The sequence below is a fragment of the Corvus brachyrhynchos genome, unplaced genomic scaffold, assembly GCF_000691975.1.
Source record: "Corvus brachyrhynchos isolate BGI_N302 unplaced genomic scaffold, ASM69197v1 scaffold114, whole genome shotgun sequence".
In the NCBI taxonomy this organism is placed as follows: domain Eukaryota; kingdom Metazoa; phylum Chordata; class Aves; order Passeriformes; family Corvidae; genus Corvus; species Corvus brachyrhynchos.
Genome location: NW_008238337.1, coordinates 4,829,774 through 4,853,954, shown reverse-complemented (window position 1 = coordinate 4,853,954; position 24,181 = coordinate 4,829,774). Strand labels below are relative to the sequence as shown.

General features: G+C 56.9%; 1 protein-coding gene across 1 annotated transcript in view; it reads right to left on the bottom strand.

Annotated features, from left to right (window-relative positions):
* The window catches only part of MYO18B (myosin XVIIIB), a 57,672-nt gene that overhangs the window by 27,919 nt on the left and 5,572 nt on the right, over positions 1–24,181 (bottom strand). The window contains 21 exon segments of the mRNA XM_017734726.1: positions 1,211–1,427; positions 1,991–2,102; positions 2,203–2,319; positions 3,566–3,655; positions 4,827–4,970; positions 5,226–5,354; positions 6,631–6,696; positions 8,818–8,927; positions 9,453–9,645; positions 11,657–11,840; positions 12,558–12,717; positions 12,851–12,998; positions 13,402–13,482; positions 14,746–14,938; positions 15,215–15,305; positions 16,096–16,260; positions 19,877–20,021; positions 21,310–21,373; positions 21,811–21,911; positions 22,861–23,003; positions 23,578–23,875. Coding sequence (XP_017590215.1) covers positions 1,211–1,427; positions 1,991–2,102; positions 2,203–2,319; positions 3,566–3,655; positions 4,827–4,970; positions 5,226–5,354; positions 6,631–6,696; positions 8,818–8,927; positions 9,453–9,645; positions 11,657–11,840; positions 12,558–12,717; positions 12,851–12,998; positions 13,402–13,482; positions 14,746–14,938; positions 15,215–15,305; positions 16,096–16,260; positions 19,877–20,021; positions 21,310–21,373; positions 21,811–21,911; positions 22,861–23,003; positions 23,578–23,875 — 2,951 coding nt within the window.

Sequence of the window (24,181 nt, the reverse complement as noted above, 5' to 3'; positions counted from 1 at the left end):
CCTGCGCCTCGCCCAGCTGCGGGAGGGGTGGCAGAGACTGTGGCACGTGGACCCCGGGGCAGGGACAGATGGAGCCCACGGACCCCACAGAAGATGGACACGTGCGCCCCATGGACCCCGCAGCACAGGTATCCCATGGAGGAGGGATCTCATAGACCCCATAGATCTCATGGCACATGCACCCTACAAAGGAGAGACACATGGACCCATGGACCCCACAGAGGATGGACCCCATGGCACATGCACCCCACAAAGGAGGGACACATGGACCCCACACACCCCGCAGAGGACAGACCTCATAGACTCCATGGCACACACACCCCACAGAAAAGGGACTCTTGGATCCATGGACCCTACACAACCCACAGAGAAGGAACCCCACTGACCCCACAGCGCACAACCCCTGGAAAAGATCCCCACCAGGACTCAGCCTCGCTTCAGTCCCCGGGGTAGGTTCACCCAGAGATTTTTCACTAAATAAGGACAACCTGAGGTGCTGTGACCCCTCCAGCTCCAGGCACCCTCCCGAGAGCCTGCAGCATCCCAGCCCCCCCTGCTGAGTCAGCAGAGCTACCACGGGGCCGTGCCTGATCCCATTTCTCTGCAAAAAGCAGCGTCTGGACTGGAATCCCCATGGATTCCCGTTGTGTTTGGGACAGACATGCAGAGCTCTCCCACGCCAGGGAATGGAGTCGTTAAGGAATGACTTTAAATAAGCAAAATCTTGCGTTAATGAAGCCTGTAATTCCAAACGGAGAGCAAATGGGCTGCTTCGCTTTACCCAAGCTCCTAAGACTCAGCTTCTTTCTTATTACTATTTAATGTGCCATGAGAAATCTTTATTTCTTTGTTTTGTCCTTATGGGGAGTGACCTGGCTCCCAGGCACTGCTCAGGGAAGCACATTGGCTTTTTCCTTCCTTGGGGCAAAGCTCAGGAGCTGCCAGCTCTTTCCACCAGCAGCTCTTTGTGTGGCAGATGAGGGGAGCAGAGCCCTTTACAGATCCCAAAGGCAGAGCAGCAGCAAGCCCCACCACCAAAAATCCCCTGCCCACAGCTCCCCACCCTCTGCCCACGCTCACATTTGACCAAGGTGGGATTTTGCTATACAAAAGTGATTTTTGAAGCTCAAACCAGTAGAAAATATCTGGTTTCCCCTGGTCGGTGGGAGCAGCAATGAGAAGCAGATGCAATGCTGAGGCTCAGCCCTGCAAAGCTCCTGGGAGCAGGGAGAGGACAACCAGCTCCAGGAATAGCCCTGCTCCCTCGGGGTCCCTGGCCCCTCCTGGGCTGGCAGCACTTGCCTTTTGCTCGAGCGCTGTCCTGGTGCCCAGCTCGGCCTCCAGCCGCTCCTCCAGCTGTGCCAGCCGCTTCCGCAGGAAAACGATCTCGGTCTGGGCGCAGTCAAACCTCACCTGCCACTCATCCTCTGCCAAGGAGAGACACCCGGGGTGCAGGGTGGGTGCTGGGGCCTGACCAGCCCCCATGGCCCTGCTGCAGGCAGGGAGGGGGATGCACAAGGCACCGACACCAGCACGGAGCTCACAGGGCATGGCGGGGTGATAGGTTGAGACAGTACACAGCTGAGACAGCTGACCCAGACTAGTGGAAGAAACATCCCCTCCCATCCCATCCCATCCCATCCCATCCCATCCCATCCCACCCCGTCCGTGCCTCAGCAGCGTCCTCTTCACTCCACACCTGCTTCAGACCCACCCTGAAGTGGGGAAGCAAGGCACTGCCAGCAGCACCCTGGGGCACAGTCCCTGGCAGCACCACCAGCCCCATGCCAGTCCCAGAGCTGAGTGTCACCGAGCTGTCACTGCCAGCTCCCGCTGGACGAGCAATGCAGGATGACAGAACACACTGGAGAGGCCTGGGGCTGGAGAGTGGCACTGACTGGGGGGGACAAACCCCTGCCCTCTTCTCTGTGGCCCCACAGGTCAGGCTGGATGCCCAGAGCATGCACTGCCTCTGGAGGGACGTCCCTACCTCCTCCAGAGCCACTTATCTTCATCTCACGCAGCTGCACCAGCTGCTGGGCCTCTTCCAGCTGCTTCTCCACCGACTCCAGTTTCTTCTGCACTTGGTCGTGTTTGCTCTGGGGAAGGGAGGGAGGGAGCATCTCTACCTGGCTCTGGGGCACTCAGGTGGGCAGTGCCAGGGGGATGGCACGGCCACTGTCACAGGCTCAGGGCTCTGGACAGCCCCTCGGCTCCGCGGCCCCCCCCCAGCCGCTCCGCCCGCTCCCCATCCAGGGCCTGGCAGGTGACATCGCCCTTGTACCGCTCGTCCGACAGCTCCGTGGTCAGGTCGATGATCTGGGGGAGCAGGGCATCAGTCTGGGCATAGTTCTGCCATCCCACAGCCACCCAGAGTCCTGACAGCTCTGCCTGTTCCTAGGAGTGCACACCAGCACTGACCAGTGTCACCAGTAGGAGCCCAGGCTCCTGTCTGGCAGCTGCCTGCACTGCGCTGCAGGCAGGGCTCAGCACGTGTCTCCATTGTCCTGCTTGATTACATTAAATTTCCTTTGAAACCAGGAGCAGATGAATGAAGGGGAGAATTATTAATCCAGAAAATCAATTCCATTTTCCGCAGAGCAGATGGGCACATGGTCCTTCCTGCTCAGCCGGCCCAGCGAGGGGCTGCAGAGGCAGCAGGGCCACGGGAAAACACGGCATTCCAACGCTCCTTTCCTGCTGTCTGACAGCATTTTAAGGCACCTCACATAGTGCAGGCACCAGCTCCTTAGGGCTTCTCGCAAGTTTAACCCAGTAAGCAAATCCCACAGGATTTCTCTCCCTGGGGAGACAGTGTTTTCCTAGGTCTGCCCTGAGGCAGTCGCCTTGCTCAGCACTCCCAGCCTCATGGGGGTGATTTCACCTTTAACAAAGAGCTTAAACTAAAATCATCTTTACCATCTTTACCCCCTTCCCATTGACAAGGAGGGTCCTGGCCTTGGGGGCTGTTGGCACCGTGAGGCAGAGCTGCAGCCTAGACCCAGCTGAGCCCTGCTGCAGCCAAGGGAGCTGGGAAAGCCCAGGGTATTTATAGAAACCTTGGGAGCTCCTTCTCCTCATGGTGCTTGGCAAAATCCCAGGCACAATCACACGGGAGCTGCGCATACGAGAGTGGAACCCAGAGAGGACCAGCAGCCAGCTGGGATCAGGGAAATCCGGAATGCTTTGGGTTGGAAAGGACCTTAAAGCTCATCCCATTCCACCCCTGCCATGGGCAGGGACACCTTCCATTATCCCCGGTTGCTCCAAGCCCTGTCCAACCTGGCCTTGGATATTTTCAGGAATGGGGCAGCCACAGCTTCTCTGGGCAGCCTGGAGTGATGCCAGCCTGGAATTCTGCAGCTGGACACTGCAGCCTGTCCGGAGTCCTGCCCAGAGGACCATCCCTGGCATCTGCCCCTGCCCATGGCTTCTCCTGCTCTGATGGAACTGGTGCTCCTGTCCATCGGCTTCTTTCCCAACCCAGCCAAACAGGGCTGTGGCAAAGGTTTTGGGGTCTGTACCAGAGGTTTTGGGGTCTGTACCAGAGGTTCTGGGGCTGTACCTTGCTCTCCAGACTCTCTGTAGTCTGTCTGAGCTCGCTGCACGCCTGCTCGGATTTTTCCAGCTTCCTTCTCAGCGCTGCCATCTCCTCCTAGGGAAGATTGGAAAAAAACATGCACAGAGAGTTCCAGCATCCTCTGTTTATTTATGAAAACCTTGTTTTCTGTTCAAAATAAGTGGAAGGGACATAGCTGCCTTATTAATAAAATTTACCAGGCAACTTTGAAGGCTGCTCACTGCAAATTGCCGGGACTACAGCTCCTGACATGAATTCCATCGGAGGGAATGTCAGCTTTGGTATGTGTAGAGCATGTTTTATGAGACAGCAGCAAACCTCAAAAGCCTGGGATGAACAGCCAAGGGCCTGGATCATGCCCAGGGAGCGTCCCAGGGCCCTGGCAGGTATCACAGCACGGTGCAAAGGCACGGTGTTGGCTGTGATTCCTTCCCAGGCAGCAGGAGCTGCTCCACGCAGCCTTGTTCTGCTTTGATGTCCAACACTGAGCAGGAGCAGAACGTGCAGAGCGGTGATAAAAACAGAGGTTAACAGATGATGGGGCCTGATGGATCCCAGGTGGGTTTGGAGACAAAAACAGAGGTTTGGGCAGCTTTTATTTCATCTGAACCAGCCTGAAAACATCTTGTTAAAACCTCACTAAAGCAACAGGAGGAGCAGGACTCCAGGGAAGATGGACTAGGAATTTAGCACAGGTCTCAGATGGTGCAGAGGGGTGAAAGGAGCCTTTCCTGTGTCAAAAAATGTCCATTAGCATCTCCCATCACTCAGGGCAACACAGGTGGATGCCGGCACAGCACTGGGGACAGTAGAGAGTGGAGTCCCCTCTGTCACAGATGTTTGAATGCTCATCTTCCAGCATCCCACAGGCTGATGAGCCCATTCCCAGGGGTTTGGCTCAGGGGACACAGCCCCTGGAGCTTGCAGAAGGCAGTGGGAGAACCCTGGAATGGGCTTTGACTGTGGGGACGTGGTGTGTTTGCTATTGTCCCTCTAAGGAAGAAGCCACTTCTCCCTCCACAGCCCTGCAGAACGTGTGACACAGGGCAAAAACTGCAGCGCTAAGAACAGATGGCAACGTCTGGAGGGTGGCAAAAACATCTTTGCCTGCACAGAAGTGACTTCCAATTTGACCAATCCACCTGGCAGAGCCCCTAAAGCAGCCTGGCCTGGCCTGGCCTGTCTCACCCATCCCATCCCATCCCATCCCATCCCATCCCATCCCATCCCAACCCTTGGCACTCACTTCCTTAGCACGGAGCTGCTCCTCGGCGAGGTTAACGCTGAGCAGGGGCCGAACGTGGCTCAGCAGCTGCCACCAGGGCCAGTGCCTGACTGCCTGGAACACCACCAGGTTCTTCTGGATGCAGCGGATGGCGAGGCGCTGGATCTGTGGGGACACAGCAGCAATGACCCTCACCCAGCCATGACCGGGATCGCTGGGAAGGACTAGGCTGGGACACCAGGCTGGAGAGGGAAGGGTGGTAGAGGAGCTCAGGGATGGCAGCACAGCATCTCATGGCTCATGGTAAACCTGGTACCCTTCAAAGGAGCTCGAAAGAGCTGTCATTTGGGTGCTTTGGGCCATACCCCAGCAGCGCTGACCTGGATGGGCTCAGGTATCCCCAACCCACAGGATGGGTACCTTCAACCTCTTGAACTTCTGGCGGCTGAGGAAGCCCTTGCAGGCAGCCTGGAGCAGAGTCATCTTCTGGGCTATCAGCTTGTCCCGCTGCTTCTCCAGCCTGGAGATGACCCCCGGCTTCAGGAACACCTGGCAGCAAGGAACAGGTTACACACCCCAGGTTGGGGGCTGAAACCTTTCCCTTCTCCTGCTCGAGGTGCAATTCCTCAAAACTTTTCCCTTGGGATGCTCCCCTTTCCCCCCACTGTGGGGATGGATGGATAGATGGATGGATGGATGGATGGATGGATGGATGGATGGATGGATGGATTGATGGATGGATTGATGGATGGATACCTCCACTGGCAGTGGATTCTGACAGGTAACACACAGCTGCACACAGGTAACAGCAATGATATGTGACAATAACATAACCAAAATGAACCACAAGGTTTTCTTTCACTGAACTGGTCAGAAACCCCTCAGAAATGACACAGATGTGCTTGATGCCATCAAATCCAGGCCGGTATCGATCTCTGAGTGTTTGAGGTGTCTCTGGGTAACTGCTGGGAGAAGCTCTTGGAATCCAGGACCGGGAGCTCCCACCCATTTGCATGGCCCAGCTTTAATAACCCCCGAGTGACACGGGCGAGGCCGGGGCTGTGCTGAGAGAACTGCATTTTAACCACGCCAAATTGAATCAAAGCACAATCCCAAGGAAAGTGGCTCTCCTGAGCTGATGCCATGATTGCTCCACCACCCATTCGATTGCCTCATTAATGCCTGAATTAACTCCCCAAGCCTGCAAGTTTCGCAGCTGCTACAAAATCAATGCTCAAAGCGATGGCAAAGCGAACTCGTCCCTAACGAGATGTGACCGGGGCTGCCACCGCGCTATTGATTAAGGACGAGGGTTCCAGAGAGGAGATAATTACAAACTGCACAGTGCAGGATGAAAGAAAGTCATTTTGCTCCACAGAACCCGTTCCATGAATTCTTTCTTCACAGACTCCAGAGCTGAAGGCGAGCACGCACGTGAAATTAATTTCTCTTTGAGACCGTCACATCGAAGTTCAAATGTTGTTGCTGCGACAGTTCCTGCTCTGCAGCAAACCCACGAGCTGCCCAAGCCCCCTTCAATATCAGGAGACATCAGTGGTAATTAGGAACTTAAATACCACCAGGGGCTGGCTGGATTTTGGTAATTAGGTACGAGTTTTACCCAGGGTGCTGCTTTCAGATGAGAATTAGGAGCCTTTTGCTCTGATTTTTAGCGAGGCTATTTCCCAGCCCACCTGGTGCCACAGGCAGCAGTGAAGGGAGCCTTTCTCTCCAGTTTGGGGAACTTTGGGCTGCTGGGGAGCCTGGCATGGGGCTGTGCCCACACACACCAGAGCAAAGGGGAAGCAGGGCCCAGTCATGGTACCTGGGTGCGTCCTATGGCAACGCTCTTCTTCTCCAGATCCAGCGCCTGGAACAGCTCCTCGATAGCCTGCGGAGAAGGGGCACGTCATGGGATTGCTCAGGAAACACCCCCACCCTGCTGTGAGCTGCTGAAATGGGGTGCAGAGACCCCCAGTCCTCACAGGCACCCAGTAAGGGTTCATCCAGCTTTGTGGCACCCCACAAGGGAGCACCCAGCTCTGCCCTCCTTTCTTCCTCCGCTTGCACTGCCCAGTCCCAAGTCCCAGTGCAAGGACTTCCCTCCCCCAAGGCTTTCAGCAGCATGGGGAGTAAAGATCTGCAGCTGCAGGCAAGATTTTGCCCCTTTTGCTGCCATCCCTGGTCTGGCAGGGCCTTGGTGAACGGGCAGGAGGTGACACAGGGGACAGTGCCTGCCCCAGGACCATCCAACAGCACTCAGTGCTTCCCTCCTGCCCACCTCACCAACAGCTCATCCCATGGAGCCAAAAACAGGGGGATGGGCTGAGTTCTCCCTGAGTCCACGGCACAGCACGGAACTCCCTGGAAGATTTGAGCAGGAGATTATCCCAAGGAGAAGCCTGAACTCAATTACTCCGAGCTTTGGACTAAAACATGAACATAACAGCCGGCACCACCAGCCATTCCCCTGGGGCAGCCACGCTGTCTGCATGGGTGGATGGTTTGAAAGCCCTTGGGCTGCAGAAATCATTACAAAATTCCTCTGCTAATACCTCGCTCCACACAAGATCCTTCGGCAGCCTCACGCAGCTCCTCCCCGAAGGACAAACCCGCAGAAGGAATATTCCACCGTGGACCCAAGAGGAGCAGGATTGCACCCCTGACCTCACCATTAGCTGTGCAAGGGGGGGATGGAGTACACCAGGGAACAGGGATGGAGTACACCAGGGAACAGGGATGGAGTACACCAGGGAACGGGGATGGAGTACACCAGGGAGTGGGGATGGAGTACACCAGGGAACGGGGATGGAGTACACCAGGGAATGGGGATGTGGACCACAGTGTCCTGTCCTGGACAGGTGAGGAGGCACCAGTGCTGTTGCTGTGCCTGTTGTGGTGGCACTGCTGGGACTGGGACTGGGACTGGGACTGGGACTGGGACTGGAACTGGTGTGGGCTGTGCAGGACAGCCCCATCCCATCCCAGCACAAGTGCAGGGCCAGCTGTCAGGGATGGAGTACACCAGGGAACAGGGATGGAGTACACCAGGGAACAGGGATGGAGTACACCAGGGAGTAGGGACGGAGTACACCAGGGAGTGGGGATGGAGTACACCAGGGAATGGGGATGTGGACCACAGTGTCCTGTCCTGGACAGGTGAGGAGGCACCAGTGCTGTTGCTGTGCCTGTTGTGGTGGCACTGCTGGGACTGGGACTGGGACTGGGACTGGGATTGGGACTGGGACTGGAACTGGTGTGGGCTGTGCAGGACAGCCCCATCCCATCCCAGCACAAGTGCAGGGCCAGCTGTCACTGCACTGTCCCCTCACAGCTGACGAGCCTCTCTCCTGCTCCAGCAGCCGGGTTAATGCCATGTCCTGGGAAGCATTTCCCAGCTAACAAACCCTTGTGGCTCCAGGGAGGATGGGATTTTCCAAATCCGCTGCTTACACGCTGCTGACAAGGCACCCTCTGCCTTCGACAGCATTTCATAGCAATATTGACCTTTCCCGATTGTCAGACTTGTCTTATTAAATCCCGAGGTCTTAACTGCCTTTGCACATGCTGGCTGCAGTTTGCACAACACAGCACGTGCCCAGCTTTAATTCAGCTCCTCTCAGCTCTTCCTGCCTCATCCATGGCCCTATTCCAGGGGTGGCTTTGAACCTCCCTGGTTCTGCTACAAATTTACCAGGAAACAAATAAAACTGGCAAATGTCCGCTTTCCTTCCTGAGCTCTTTTGGCTTTCAGCATCATGGGATGAGGTGAGGAGTCACCCCAGGCTGCAGGTGATGCCCAGTGCCCAGCAGCTTCCACAGTCCCTGCTCTCTTGGGTCCCTGGGAATGTTGCCTGGTTTTGGGGGAGCCGAGGAGAGGGACTTGTTCTGCTGGGCCACAGCAGTGCCCAGATCCTGCCCTCAGTTCATGCCCCGTCCTGCTGGAATAGCTCTGGCATCATCACAGCCCCACGTGGGGGTCTCAGCTCGTGCCCCCCAGCCCAGCACACACCTTGCTCTCATCTGGCACCTCGTAGGCAGAGTTGTGCTTCTTCATCACCTCCGGAGCCAGCACCTGGAAGCGCCTGCGGAACTGGGTGAGGAGCAGTCGATCCGAATACCCTGGGGGCACATAGGAGTGTTGGGGGCTGCACCAGGCTCAGGGCACTGGAACTGGCACGCTGGGGAGGGACCTGCTGGGACATCCTGTGCACAGCAAAGGGCACCAGGGGTGGAGGGGACATGGGGAGCTTCCATGAGAGAGAAACCCCTGCAGAGGGTGCTGAGATGAGTTTGAGGTGGCCAGATGCCCCCCAGCACCTCGTGTCAGGCAGGACATGCCCCTGGACCTCCTGCACAGCTTCCTCTGCACATGGCATGGGCTGTGGTCATGGTCAGTGCAGGTCCAGCCTGATTCACAGATGCTCCAAGGGGACCTCCACTGGAGCTGCAGCTACCAAGCTCAGGCATGAGAGGGGCTCAGAACCCATGCAAAAAGCAAGAATAAAAATTGAGGGGATTTCTGAATTGAGGGGATTTCCTTGCCTGCTGGTGAGAAGCAGGTGATGAGCAAAGGCTGGAAGGGCTGAGCCAGGGGCAGGGAGCAGAGGGTGGGACTGGCATGGCCAGGGCAGGGTCTGGACGTACCAACACGGTGGAGCCGCAGGGCATCCAGGAGCTGGGTCCCTTCCAGCTGTGTCCTCAGGGCCACCACATCCAGCTGTGGGGCTGCGTCCGGCGGCGCCGGGGGCCGAGGGACCGGCCCTTCCCCACCCATCCCTGGGAGGAGGCAGTGGACAAAGTGCAGCTGGGACCGTCGGAGAAGGTTGGTGAGGGCATCCTGGAGGGCAGCAGAGGTCAGTGGGGATGGAGGGGACAAAGGGTCAGCATGTGCTGGCAGTGGGAAATGCTCCCTGTGCGCCTGCAGGGTGTCTGGGCAGGTGGAGGAGTCAGGTCCGAGTTGGGAGCAGCTCCAGTCAGAGGGGTGAACACGAGTGGTGAGCAGGACCCTTCCTCCTAATGTCCCATGTTTTCAGTTGGTGGCCACAAAAATTACCAGGATTCACAGAATCATGGAATGGTTTGGATTGGAAGCATTAAAGATCGTTGTGGTTGAGGGATGCTGGGCAGGGGGTTTGTGAGGCACAGGCAAGACCCCAAAATGGGCTGGTCAGGGAGTCAGCAGAGCGTGAGCCTCATCTCAAGAGTGTTTGGACACCTAATTACGTGTGAGAGCAGCAGGAGCTTGGCCCATGCCCAGCACCGAGGGCTGGTTACTGTCTGAGCACTTAAGAGGATTAAAGCAGAGAGGTGTGTGTGATCTGTGTGTGATCTGTGTGGTCTCTGTGATCTGTGTGTGATCTGTGTGATCTCTGTGTGATGTGTGTGATCTGTGTGTGATCTGTGTGATCTGTATGTGATCTGTGTGTGATCTGTGTGTGATCTCTTTGTGATCTGTGTGTGATCTGTGTGATTTCTGTGTGTGATCTCTGTGTGATCTGTGTGTGATCTGTGTGATCTGTATGTGATCTGTGATCTCTGTGTGTGATCTGTGTGACCTCTGCATGATCTGTGTGTGATCTCTGTGATCTGTGTGCTCTGTGTGTGATCTGTGTGATCTGTATGTGATCTGTGATCTCTGTGTGTGATCTGTGTGACCTCTGCATGATCTGTGTGTGATCTCTGTGATCTGTGTGCTCTGTGTGTGATCTGTGTGATCTGTATGTGATCTGTGATCTCTGTGTGTGATCTGTGTGACCTCTGCATGATCTGTGTGTGATCTCTGTGATCTGTGTGCTCTGTGTGTGATCTGTGTGATCTGTATGTGATCTGTGATCTCTGTGTGTGATCTGTGTGACCTCTGCATGATCTGTGTGTGATCTCTGTGATCTGTGTGCTCTGTGTGTGATCTGTGTGATCTGTATGTGATCTGTGATCTCTGTGTGTGATCTGTGTGACCTCTGCATGATCTGTGTGTGATCTCTGTGATCTGTGTGCTCTGTGTGTGATCTGTGTGATCTGTATGTGATCTGTGATCTCTGTGTGTGATCTGTGTGACCTCTGCATGATCTGTGTGTGATCTCTGTGATCTGTGTGCTCTGTGTGTGATCTGTGTGATCTGTATGTGATCTGTGATCTCTGTGTGTGATCTGTGTGACCTCTGCATGATCTGTGTGTGATCTCTGTGATCTGTGTGCTCTGTGTGTGATCTGTGTGATCTGTATGTGATCTGTGATCTCTGTGTGTGATCTGTGTGACCTCTGCATGATCTGTGTGTGATCTCTGTGATCTGTGTGCTCTGTGTGTGATCTGTGTGATCTGTATGTGATCTGTGATCTCTGTGTGTGATCTGTGTGACCTCTGCATGATCTGTGTGTGATCTCTGTGATCTGTGTGCTCTGTGTGTGATCTGTGTGATCTGTATGTGATCTGTGATCTCTGTGTGTGATCTGTGTGACCTCTGCATGATCTGTGTGTGATCTCTGTGATCTGTGTGCTCTGTGTGTGATCTGTGTGATCTGTATGTGATCTGTGATCTCTGTGTGTGATCTGTGTGTGATGTGTGTGATCTCTGTGTGATCTGTATGTGATCCGTGTGTGATCTCTGTGTGATCTCTATGTGATCTGCACCTGATCTCTTTGCCTGGGAGGCTCTCCCTGAGGGACAGCAATGCTGGACAGGCCAGCACAGCATCCCCGGTGGCCAAAGCCACAACGGGGACGTCCAGGAGGTCACTGCTGGGGCCTTGGGGCACCCCAGTAAGGGAGTGTGTCCAAGGCAAAGTCCCAGCGTGGGGTCACCATTCTCTGTGCCACGACAGGGGCAGCAGGGTCCCGGCGCCGGCACTCACCGCCTGCAGCTTGATCTGGGCACACACCGACCTCTTCCTCAGGGCGGCGAAGCTGCTGGCGAAGGTTTTCCTCAGGCAGGCGTTGCGGTGCAGGGCGGCCTGGGAGCGCCCCTCCAGCCCGGCCAGGGCTCGGCAGGACAGCGGAGCGCTCGCCCGCGGCTGCACCAGCTCCCGGACCGCGGCTCTGCCGGGACACACACGCCATGGGGCACCGGGCTCGGCTTCCCAGCTTCTTCTACAGGGGTGCAACACCCACGGCCCCAAATTCGGAAGTGGTGCTGCTCTGCAGAGTGGAGCAAGATGCTGGGACACCCCCACCCACTGCATCCTCTCTGGTCCGAGCACGGAGCTGTTGGCTGCTGTTAGAGCTTCCCTGGGCTGAAGCCCAAACCGAATGAGTCAGGAATATGCAAGCAGAAGGTTAAAAACCCCTCGTGTGCGCAGACACCTGCAGCACTTCAGTTCCTTTTCAATTCCAATTTCGTTTACAAGGTTGCTCAAAGCAGTGGGAAACCCGGGCAGCTGCTGGTGAAGCCTCACGGCTCTGACTTGTGCAGGATGCCCCCAGGCAGGGACACTGTCCATGGAGGAGATTGCTCCAAGCCCTGTCCAACCTGGCCTTGGACACTTCCAAGGGATCCAGGGGCAGCCACAGCTTCTCTGGGCACCCTGTGCCAGAGCCCTCACCTCCCTCCCAGCCAGGAATTCCTTCCCAATATCCCACCTAACCCTGCCCTCTGGCAGTGGGCAGCCATTCCCCCTTGTCCACACAAGGGATGCCTCACACACCCCTCCATCTCCAGAGCTGGGGCAGGTTTGCAGCTCAGAGCAGGGGCATCCCCACCCCCCTCCCAGGGGCACAGGGTTCTCCACTGGTGCCGTGGCACCTCCTGGTACTTACACCGTGGAATTCTGCAGCACCTGGATGGCGTTCTGGGCCGAGAGGTTGAACTTGGCCTTGCTGACCCAGCCCGTGAGGTCGTAGCGCACGGGGGCCGTGCCCAGCTGGTGGCAGATCTCGAAGTGCAGCGTCTGCTCACACCTGCGCAGGTGCCCATCCCCTGTGACAGCGACAGCACCCCAGGGCCAGCCCAGAGAAAAGCCCAGTGAGGGGTTTAATCGTCCTCATCTCCCAAATTCCCAAAGCCAAATGGTGATGGCAGAGGCTGGGCAGTCGAGCCGAGCCCAACTCACCCTCCTGGTCGGGTCCCTTCATGGCGAAGTAGGAGCAGAGGCGCTCGAAGGCAGTGCCATCACCAGAGCCTGGGATCAGCCCCTCCTCGTCCAGGATCCACAGCAGCCCCCGGCGAGCAGCCCCGGGGCTGCCAGGGAGCACCTGCGGCTGCCACGGGGCCAGAGGGCGCTGGGCTCTGGCCACAGCCACGCCAGCCTGCTCTGCTCCCTCTATCCTGCTCCCTCTATCCTGCTCCCACTGCCCAGATGTAGCCCCTACCCCACAGCAGAGCCAGGAGACCCTCCCGACCTGATCCAGCTCTGGACATCACCCTGAGCCCTCCACAGTGACAATGTCCCAAAGGAGCCCATCATCCCAGGCTGGGAGGGGTGATGGAGTGCAGAGCTTGGTCAGGAAGGGTCCCTGTATTTTAAAGAGCCACAAAGGTCCTGCTGGATGCTGTCCCCTCCCCTGCAACACCTCAGGTTGCTCTGGGACACTCCTCAGGGTCCCGCTCTGCCTCTGGAACCCTCGCTGCTCGGAGCAGCGGGATGCAGAGGGGACAGGGTACCTGGGAGCAGCTCAGGTCGATGATGGACAGCGTGGCCAGTGGAGAACGCTCTGGAAGATCAAAAGACACCTCAACATTTTCCTGGAAAACATCATTTAAAAGCTTGCTTCAGTCATGGGATGGCATCTGGAAGCCAAGAGCAGATCCACTGGCAGGGATAAGGAGGAAGGCAGAGATCCAGCACCAGGGGAGAGGAGCAGCCACCAGAGCTGTGACACACAGGCATGGCCATGTCTGCCCCCCTGGAATTCCCTACGGAATGCTGCTTCGGGGTGTCAGCCAGGCTGCCTAAATAATATGATTTATGTTATAGTTGAAAAGAATCTCTTGACAAGAAAACAACCAATTACTTAATTCGCAGCTTGCAGGTGTTGTGTCCTTCCCTCCCTGGGGGCTCCAGGGGTCATCCCAACACCCCCAGCACCAGGAGCCCCCCAGGAAGGGAAGGGAGAGCACGGCTGGTCCTTCCTCATGCCTGAACCAGGGGTGCTCAGCAAAAGTCGTGGTTCCAGCGTCTCTCCATGGCGACACGGAGAGGTTCTACCAAGGGATCCGGCTCTGCGGGCAGAGCAAAGGCAGCAGCGGGGACTCCGTTTCTTCCTGCACAGGGCACGTGCCACTGTCACCCATGTGGGACCCAGCACTGGCACTGAGGGGCTCACAGAGTGGTCTGGGGCTCACAGGGCCATGTCCTGCACCATCCTTATCCAGCAGCAAAGCCCAGGCAGGGGGAGCCTGCCGAGCCCTCCGGCATTCCAGGCAGCAATTACATCTTCATCACTAGGGAAGGGCACATCTGTCCTTACTCGGTGATGTGTGTGTTAAACCATGGGAATTCAGCTATTTTCCCAGGGCTAGAGGCATTATGGTAACTCCTTTAAGCCTATAATAAGTTCATGTCTGCCTGTAGGGTTCTCAGCAGCTTATTTCTGCAATAATTTATCATTTTCCTTTCTATTCTCTACTATTCATCACCTGAGGAAAAAGTCAGCTGCACCAGCAGAAGGGCATGAAGTCTCCTGAGCTGGAGCAAGTGTATCCCAGGATTCCAGAATGGTTTGGATTGGGAGGGACCTTAAAAATCATCTCATTCCAACCCCCCTGCCATGGCAGGTTCCACCAAGATGCCAAGAGAGCGTCTTTGGCACATCAGAAATAGCCAAGAGGATTCAAAACTGAGGCAGGGGGTGAAGAGAGAGACAGCCCAAGCTTCCTGCTCCGTGCAGACCCCCAGTAAAACTCGTGAGTTATTCACCCACACCACAGCGGGACACAGGGATTCCTGGAGACAAAGGCAGCCCCGCTCCCTGGTGCTGGGAGCTGCTCCCAGCCCCTGCTCCTCACCTCTCGGTACCTCTCCATCTGCCACAGGAAGGTTTTCTCATAGAAGAGGCCCTGCAGCCTCTCCTGGACGTAGTTATGGCACAGCTCCTCGAAGGTGGCCGCTCGCTCGCTGCGCTGCTGCCGCGGGCTCTGGAAGCCAGGGGTGTCCACCACGGCAATGGAGGCCATGGAGAGGTGCTGGGAGGAGAAGGACCTGGGAAGAGCGACACACACCACCAGGATTTACCCACGGGCAGCAAAGTGGTGCCAGCCAGGCACACGCAGTGCCTGTGCCACAGGAGGGCTGGACACAGGAGTCCCGAGTGCCACTGCAGCCCCAAGGGCCACCACCATTCCCACACAAAGATTTTTCACACAACTTCCTGGTTTTCCAGCAGGCATCAGTCACCTGCTCCATGCTCCCTCTCCTCAGCAGCCCCTGGAGAAGCGGCTGCCACCCCAGCCCCAGTGCCCAGCAGCTCTTTGGTACCTGTTGATGAGTGAGACCACGGCAGCAAAGAGCTCCTCGTAGAGCCCCGAGGCCATTCCCTCCACACACTCCACTCCCGTCATCTTGGGCCCTGGCACAGCGGGAGGGAAGAGCAGGCACACACATTTATTTCCAGCCAAGTTCAGCCTGCTCAGAGCTGAGGTGGGACCTGGGATTCCCTGGATTCAGTGCAGGAGAGCCCACACGGCTCCACAGCATCACCCCTGCACATCCCACTCCCCCTGCCTGCCTTCGGCTCCTCTCCTGCCTCACGAGGATTTAAGGAATACAGCTACTGCCATGACAAAGGCCACTTCCTCAGGCTCTCACTTTTATCAGGAGAACTTGCCGGGCCCAGCTGGAATTCTGCTGCTGCTGAGCATCATGGAATCATCAAGGTTGGAAAAGACCTCCAGGATCATCAAGTCCAACCTTCAAGGAGTGTGGGAAGGCTGACCTGAAACCCAGGCAGTATCTCACCCTCCCACCTTGCACATGCTGGATCTGCCTCCATGAATTAGATCCGTACATTAATTTAACGTTTGTAGTGGCTCAGCAGCACAATCCCTGATCCAGATCTCCTTGCAGGACACAACACCAGCTCAGCTCCATTCGTGGAGTTTGGGGTTTTTTCCCCATTTTTCTAGCAGAGCTCTCACAGTGTTTAAGCCACATCACTTATCCAAATTCACCTGACTTCATGTGTCCCTAAGGAGAGTCAGGCAGGGGCAGCTGCAGAGCTGAGGGCAGCGACGTGACACAGCCCAGTTAATGATTTTATTAATATTAACAACCTAATTGGGCCAGAAGAACAGGACACGTTGCCTCACCATTCCCTCTCCTACAGAAATAAAGGAAAAAGGGATGGGGCATCCCAGTACCTGGCGGGCTCTCCTCTGCTGGGGGCCGGCCCCGGGCTGTCACCTGCGCCAGGATGTGCCTCAGGTGGTGCTTGAAGACGGCGGTGCCGAGCTCCTCCACGTCGCAGCCCAGCACCTCGGCAGCGCGGCTGGCGCTCTCGAACCTCAGGAACTGCTTCCTGCCAACTGGGGAGGGGGCACGGGGGGCTCAGCCACGGCCAGCTCTGCCTCAGCATCACCAAAAACCTCCCACCCCCTCCCTCGTGCTGCCCCAAAATCAAAATGATCCGAGGCAAGTCGGGGACCAGGTGAACCACATGACAGAGCAAAGCAGCAGATGTGTTGATGGGAGTTGATGGGATTACAAACCAATCCCTCGAAATCCGGGATCACCTTTCAGGGTCTCAGCAGTGTTTGCTGTCCCTCCAGCCGGCAGCAGAGGTTCCTCCCCACGAGCAGAGCTCTGCACATCGCTCACACCCGGTGATAATGATTCCAGCTTAATGATTAAAATCAATAGGGAAGTAATCTGCAGGATTAATCCTTTTACAGATCCAGGGCAGAAAGGTGTCGTGGAGGCAGCCGGGCAGCACAGCTCAGGAACACGGGGGATGAGCACAAATGGCAGCAGCCAAAGTCACCCAGAGACCTCAGGGTGGCACTTTTGGGTGCTCGGGGAGTGATGAGGAGCTCATGGGGCTCACAGCTAAAATGGGCCCTTAAAACACAGCTGGTGGCTGGTGGTGGGGAGAGGGTGTGGGATGGAGAGAGAGAGGTGGTCACATCCTGGGAAACTCCATGGGGGACCCACTCCTGGCCGAGGGGATGCACAAAGCAGGGCTCGATGCCTGGGGGTGATTCACAGCACACCCACAAGAGTCAGCCGCCCTCTCCCTTCCCCTTTGATCCTTTCCCACTATTTCCTATGCTGACTGAAGGACTCCAACATCAAGGGCTGTGCTGGAGCAGGCGGAGGAATTGCCTCAACGCTCCAGGCTTTGATTTATTCTGTTCCCACTTGTTCTTGTCTGAGCTGGCTGGACAGACACTGATTCCTGTCAGACACAAAAGCTCTGCCTGCCAGGGAGTGGAGGGGTTGGGGGGCCAGGGCTGCACAGACCTGGCTGGCATCCCATACTGCCCATTCCAGTATCCCACACTGCCCACTCCAGCAGCCCTGGGACAAACCAGGGGGTCCACTCAGCCCTGGGCATCCCCAGGCACCATTTCACCCTGCATAAACTACAACGAGCAGCAGCTCCACATGGCCCTCCTGGGTGTGATGTGACCATGGAAAATTCACTGACTTTAACCTGAAAGGAATTACTTTGGCCCAGGTAATATTTAAGGGAAGCAGAAGGAAAACACAGGGACAGCTCAGCCTCTCCTTCTACAGCCCCAGCCCTTCTACAAACCACTCAATGCCCAATTTCCTGGGTCAGAAACAGGGATGCTCCTTTTCCTGCCTTCCAGGACATGATGCCACAGGCGTGGGTCTGTGCAGGAGCTCCTGGGCAACAGCAGCCCCCACGTACCAGCAGCCTGAGCACTCACCCCGGCCTATTGCAGGTGGTCTCACTGACCCCAAAATTGGCCCCTGGCTGTCTGGGTACTCCCATCCCTCCTGCTGCCCTGGTGCCCCTGACCTCTGCATGGTTTTAGGCAGCTCAATGTCCTCCAGCAGGTTCCAGCCCTCCTGCCCTGTGGTTTTCCTCCATCCAGAGGGGTTCAGGAGGTTGGGTTTGCAGCAGCCTCGCTGTGCCATGGGGTTTGCAGTGACTCCTGACCACGACTGACTCCTGACACACCTGTGGCAGCACCAGGAGGGCTGGAATCGCGGCCACCTCCGTTAGAGGTGCGTGGTGGGAAGCCCCCAGGGAGCTGGGAGCCACAATGGTTTATTCTGATATCAGCCAGCAAAAGGACAGCGTGGGAGCAAGCGGAACGCCAGGCCCGCTGCGCCCCAAACCTCCCTCCCGCTTACAGAGGCAGCAAATAAATGAAAACAGGGGATTTTCTGCAGCCCACAAAGGGACTGGAGCACTCAGGTGAATGGTGCCCGAGGTGCCCCGCTGGCCTCCAGCTGCCAGGCTGCTTTCCCACTGAAAGAGCTGCTCTAATACGTTTCAAAGGCAGTGGGGAGGGCTGACACCGGCATGGAGCAGAACGAGCTTTTGAAATTCAACCTTTTCTTCTCAGTGTTTTTGTAGCTGCAAATGCATTTCCCACCCCCAGCCAGGGAGAGGTGGTGCTGTTCCCTCCTGGTTTATTCCCGCACATACTGAACGGGTGAGGAGAGAAGGGAAAAAGGTGCCTTTAGCCCACTCTGGGGCCCGTTTAACACGTGCCGGGGCCGTGGCTGTGGATGGGGATGGAGGAGGCGCCCGGCTGAGCTCCTGAATGCCCTGGAAAACGAGTGCCGAGGCTCCCTTCGGTGAGATTTCAAGGAGAGGATTTGGAATACACAACATCAAAGGGCATGAAAGGGGAAGGGAAGAGATGGCTATCGGGAGACAGGTTTAACCACATTAAAAGAGTCGTCGCCCCCACTGAGACTTTTGCTCCATCCGGCTTTGATCCATTTTTTATCCATATTTCCTTTCATTTCTCCCCCTTTGTTGACACACGGTGGGGGAATCAATACCAGAGTGAGTGACACTGAGACATGCTCTGCTTGTTAATCCCACACCCGAGCGCGCTCGGAGCCGCAGCCCTGCCTGGATCCGCTACTCCCATTCCTGTCCCTGCTGCAAGAATTGAGCAGGATTTGTTGGATCCAGCACTCGATTCCCTCCCAGACTGATTTACAGAGGGCTGAGGACAGGATGTGCAGGAAGTCTGAGCAAAGAAAAGCTCCCTGCGATCATTCCTCCACCTGCCCTTGAGCTGGGCACTCCCAAAACGAGACACCTCTCCAAAATCTGCTCTCCTGAAAACTCACAGGGCAGAAGGACTTTCAAATTTTTTTGGCCAAGAGCCTTCTGACACTCATCGGCCTGCGCCCACAGGGTCATCTATAAAAGCTGGAAGGGCATTAAGGTAGATGGAGATGAGGAAAGAGAACACCAGAAAGAAGGAGAAAAGAGAACTCACTGTAAGTCATGACAGCATCTATCCTTTTAAAATAATTAATAAATGATTAATGGCATAAATTACCATAAGATGTGTTATGACATGCTGCAGAGACGTTTATAAATGTCTATGGCTTGGTTTATGGCAGCCTTTGTGCAGCCCTCATAAATTGAAGTGTGTAAATCAATGTGGCTGCCTCCAAAATGGGTTAGAGCACGTCCTAAAATAATTTGCAAGGGATAAGGCAATTTCTGCTCGCCCGTATTAACAAAGTCTCTATAAATACAATCTTCATCCAGACTCAGCCTGTTATAATTCAGTTACTGTGGTAGACACTCAAGAGATGATAGCATTAGTGCTACCTGAAGCTGTCCCTTCGTGGTGTCATTGGGGACAACGTGCCAGTGAAGGAGTCACCCACGGGTTCTTCCTAAGGAGCTGGCATGAGGTGACACCCAGCAGCCCCTGCCCTGTCCACATGTGGCAAGGACAAACCTGCTCCAGAAGCCCCCACGGGGCAGGACACCAACACCCCCCATCCCACCGTGGAGGAAGAGCAATGAAAAGCTTGGAGCCCCCACAGATGAACAGCCTCGGGATGAGCATCATCCCCGCACACCTCCCCATTCCCTGCATCCCAAAAACCCCTGGTCCCCGCTAGGACATGCTCCCTGCCCGCTCCAAGCACAGAAACAAGGTGTGAGGGAAGCAGAGGCAGGAGCCCCCGTACCTTTGCAGGCTCCAGCAGCTCCCAGGTGGTAGATTCCGGCCAGGATGCGCCACACGGCTGCCTGCTCCTCTGCGGTGATGCCCAGCGTGCCCATGGCAGCCCGGAGCTGGGAGAAGGCCACCGAGGCTCTCTGCTTGTCTGCTGGCTGCAGGGGGAGAGAGCCAGGGGATGTCACTGCCTCTGCTGGGCACTGTGCCCGACAGAAGGGAGAGCGAAACCATCAGGACAGCAAGGAAAGACAGCAAGGGGTTTTTGGAAAATTTGGACAAAGTGGAGAAGCCGCTGGCAGGTTCCTTGGGTGCCTGGTGTTAGGAGCAAGCTGGGTACACCACCTCATCGGACAAGGACATGTAATTCCCGCTTCAGGAGTGTCTACAGAGCAGCAGCTGGAGATGGATGCTTTATATCGTGGAATCACCAAATGGTTTGGGTTGGAAGGGACCTTAAAGCTCATCTCATTCCAAGCCCCTGCCATGGCAGGGACACCTTCCACAGCCCAGGTTGCCCATCCAGCCCCGTCCCCTCACTCCTCACCAAACACACCTGCCCAGAGCTGAGCAGCTCCCGGCCACCAGCAGGGCCTCACCTGCCACCTCCCACCACAGACAGCCCCTCCTGCAGTCCCTGAGCTGGGGCTGCTCCGTGGGGCCAGGAGCCACCGGCTCCAGCGGGCAGCATCCCTCCTTGGCAAGGACCAGGGAAAACCATCCGTGCTGGGATGGCAAATCCCCAGCAATCAGAGTTGTGAAAGGAGGGGAAAACCCCATCTCTGAACGCAATCCTGCTGCATCAGCAGGGTGAGGACTTCGCTGTGCCCTCCCTGGAGCTGCTGCTCCAGCAGGAGATTCCTTTGGCTGCCGAGGCGGAGCAGGAGCTCCCTAATGAAGATGGAATATTGGATTCATCAATAGATGATGTAACTGCAAATTGCTGCGATTCATCCCCGTGCTTTGGCTTGTGGACAATCTGCTGGGGCTCTGCAAACAGCTCAGACTAATGAGGGGCTGGGGCTGGGAATCAGCTGTGGAGCTTTAACCCCTAAAATTCACCTTCTGGGCTGCCCAAAAGGATGCTCTTGCCGCTGGGAGTTGCTGCTGCAGGGGAACATTGGGTGTAGGTGACCCTGGAGCAGCAGGATGTGTTCCCAGGGTGGCTGTGGCATGTGGAAAAACCCAAGCAGAGATCCCAGGCTGGGCAGCCCCAGTCCCAGCAGCTCCCCTGTGGCTGTCAGAGGGGTGCTGGGGGCTGTTCAGGCAGCCCCTTCCTCAAATCTCAACATTCCCTCCCTCCCCTCCATGCTCCCAGCACAGTGGCATCATCACGAGTCACCCACCCAGCAGCCAGGGACTCCTCTAACTGGGGGTGACAAAGGGGGTGCCCTGCAGCAACCCACGGCAGAGGGGCACAAGACTCCAGCATTTCCCTCTCCCTACCTTTGTGAACGGTTTGATCCCAAAGGAATTGCTCTCAGCCACCTGGTGCAGGTGCAGCATCGTCCTGGGAGTAGGCACAGAAAAAGAGAGTCAAGCTCCCCCCTTGCCTGCCCCCAGCACCCCCAGCCCCCTTTACAGCACCATCGGAGGGACCTGGATGGGACAGGCCACCACAGCACTGCCCTGTGCAGGGACATGAGCTGGCACACCAGGAGCCTTCACTGGGGACACAGCTTGGGTGGAACCAGAAGTGAGAGGGAAAGGGACCTCGATCCCATTTATCACCCCAATTTCAGCTTTAGTGGAGGGGCAAAAAAGCACCAGGAAACACCCCCCTTTCACAGAAAATCTCTCTGTGTGCCGCAAGATCCCTGCAGCCCCACTAATGCAATTGCTCTCACAATCTCTCATCAGGGGGGTCTCAAAACCATTGATGGAGGGAATTTGGGTATAAAGGGGGAATCCCTGGACAGCCCATGGCTGTGGGAGCCTCACACCCACCTCTCTGCCACATCCAGCCCCGCCAGCAGCAGAGGGAAGATGTTGAAGCTGCTCTCTCCGTCGGGCTGCTGGGCAATGCGGGCCCTCTCCAGCAGCAAGGTCTGGGGAGGGAAAAGGGGACAGGGAGATGAGGAGATGCTCCTGGGACCTGCCAGGGAGGGGCTGGATCTCTCCTTGCAGGGCCTCAGCTGGATTTGGGGGCTGTGCAAGCAGGAGCTGAATCATGCCCCAGGCACCAAGGGGCAACACTTCAGTGCATGAGAGCAACACCCATGGTCCCTCTGAGCTTCCAGAGGTCTGGGCAGTGCCACAGCCCCAGGAAGATGCTGCAGGATCGGGATAAGTCATTGCCTGGGCTTAAAATAAGCCCAGCTCATCTCCAGCCTTGCCGAAGGTGTTCAGTACCAGCACTGGGGCCAGGAATGAGTCTCTGCAGAGCTGGGGGTCCCCATCCCAGACTGTCCCATGGACATCCCAGGATGGTTCCAGTGGTACTAATGGGGACATCCCCACTCCTGCACAAGGACAGCTCTCCCGGGCCACCGGCTCCCTGCGGGTGCCCAGGGCAGAGCAGGGACAGCAGTGGGAAGCCCTGGTGCTCCCCAGGAGCAGACAAGGCTCCAGCCCTCTCCTCCCTCAGACAAGGCCCAGAGGCACGGGCAGCTCTGATTAAAGAGCCTTTGATAAGAGCCCTGACGGTGATAAAAGCCCTCTGAGGCTCAGCTCCAGGCGGCCGTGAGGTGCTGCTAATGAAACGCTGAATTATACATTTCCTCATCAACATTTCATCTCAGCATTGCCCCGAGCTCCCTGCCAGGGATGGGGACAGGCTGGGGGCCCCCGCCACGCTGCTGACAGAGCTTCTGCTCAGGGGCCACTTGGTCACCCCTGGTTTAGGAGCAGGGAGGGGAGCAGGGAGGGGAGCAGGGAGCAGAGCGTCGCTCCTCATGCCCAGCCTGGCTGGGAAGTGCAGCACAGGCGTGGCTCATCCCCACCCCAAGGACCCCCATTTTCAGCCACAGCCCTCCCATCCCACCAGGTGACAGGTACCTGGAGGTGTGCAGCAGTGACCTGGCCGGTGGCACTGAAATCCAGCGACAGGACCATGGAGAAGCGTGTGGAGCTGCTGCTGTGGCTGGTGGTCACCGAGCCAAAGGCTCCCAGGACTGTGAACATCGCCTGGATCTTCTCCACTGCAAAACCACCACCAGAGCCCCCTCAACCCCCCTGCAGCTCTGGAGGAGTCATCTCCTCCTGCCTCACCTCTGCCTGCTCCTCCCAGGGTCTGTCCCAGCACTGGGGAACTGGCCAGGCATGGGGCCAACATCCCACACCGGCTGTACGCTGACAGGAAGGGGATGTGCCAGCCTGCCCAGCCTGCCCACTCTGTTCCAGGCCACCCCTCAGTCCTTTGCGAGAGCACGGTGTACCCAAGAGAGCTCCAAAATCCAGCCACGCCCTCTGAAGCCACTGCCTGCTGAGCAACGCTCCCTCCTGCATCACCAGTAACCCGAGCAGGTGGGAAAGCACTGCCCCAAGCACCGGAGTCATTCGAGTAATTCCCTCCTGCTGCTCACGCCGGTGTTTGTCAAAACAGCAAATCTGTTGAGTCTGGGACGGGGACAGTGACACTCGTGGCCACACTGGCTGCTTAGGAGCCACCGCAGGGGAAACAAATCAGGCCACGATTGGTGTGTTTGTGTGCCCCCAGCCTGCCCCCTCCATGTGCTGCCTCTGCCCAGCATCCAGTGCCATCCCTGCCCCTACCTGAGACCCTGCCCCTACCCGAGACACATTTTTCGCACCCCCTGCCGCCCGGCCTCCCCGCCGTGCCCACCAGGTACTCCAGGGCACTCTGGCAGCACCGGGTCCTGCCGGCCCCGCTGTGCCCCAGGGGGACGATGGCCTGGTCCTGCTGCTGCATCAGCAGGTTCCTGTAGGCTCGGTGTGCCAGCGAGCAGATGTGTGGGGGAAGGTTGTCCCGCTTGCCCCTGGGAACCTGCGGGCAGGGAGAGAGTGGCAGAGCACATCCCAAACAGGAGAAAATCCTGAAAGCATTCACACCTCAGGGTGCAGAACCCCTGAGACTGTGTCCTCAGAGCACCCCCAGCCCCAAGACCAAGCACCCTCAGAGCATTCCTGGCCATCAGTATCTTCAGAGCATCCTCCTCCCAGAACATCCCCGGTCCTGAGTGTCCCCAGAGCATTCCCAAGTCCCAAACGTCCTTAGAGCATCCCAAATCCCAAACGTCCCCAGAGCAACCCGGGTCCCGAGTGTCCCAGAGCAACCACAGTCCTGAACGTCCCCAGAGCATCCCCGGTCCCAAGCGTCCCCAGAGCATCCCCGGTCCTGAACGTGCCCTGAGCATCC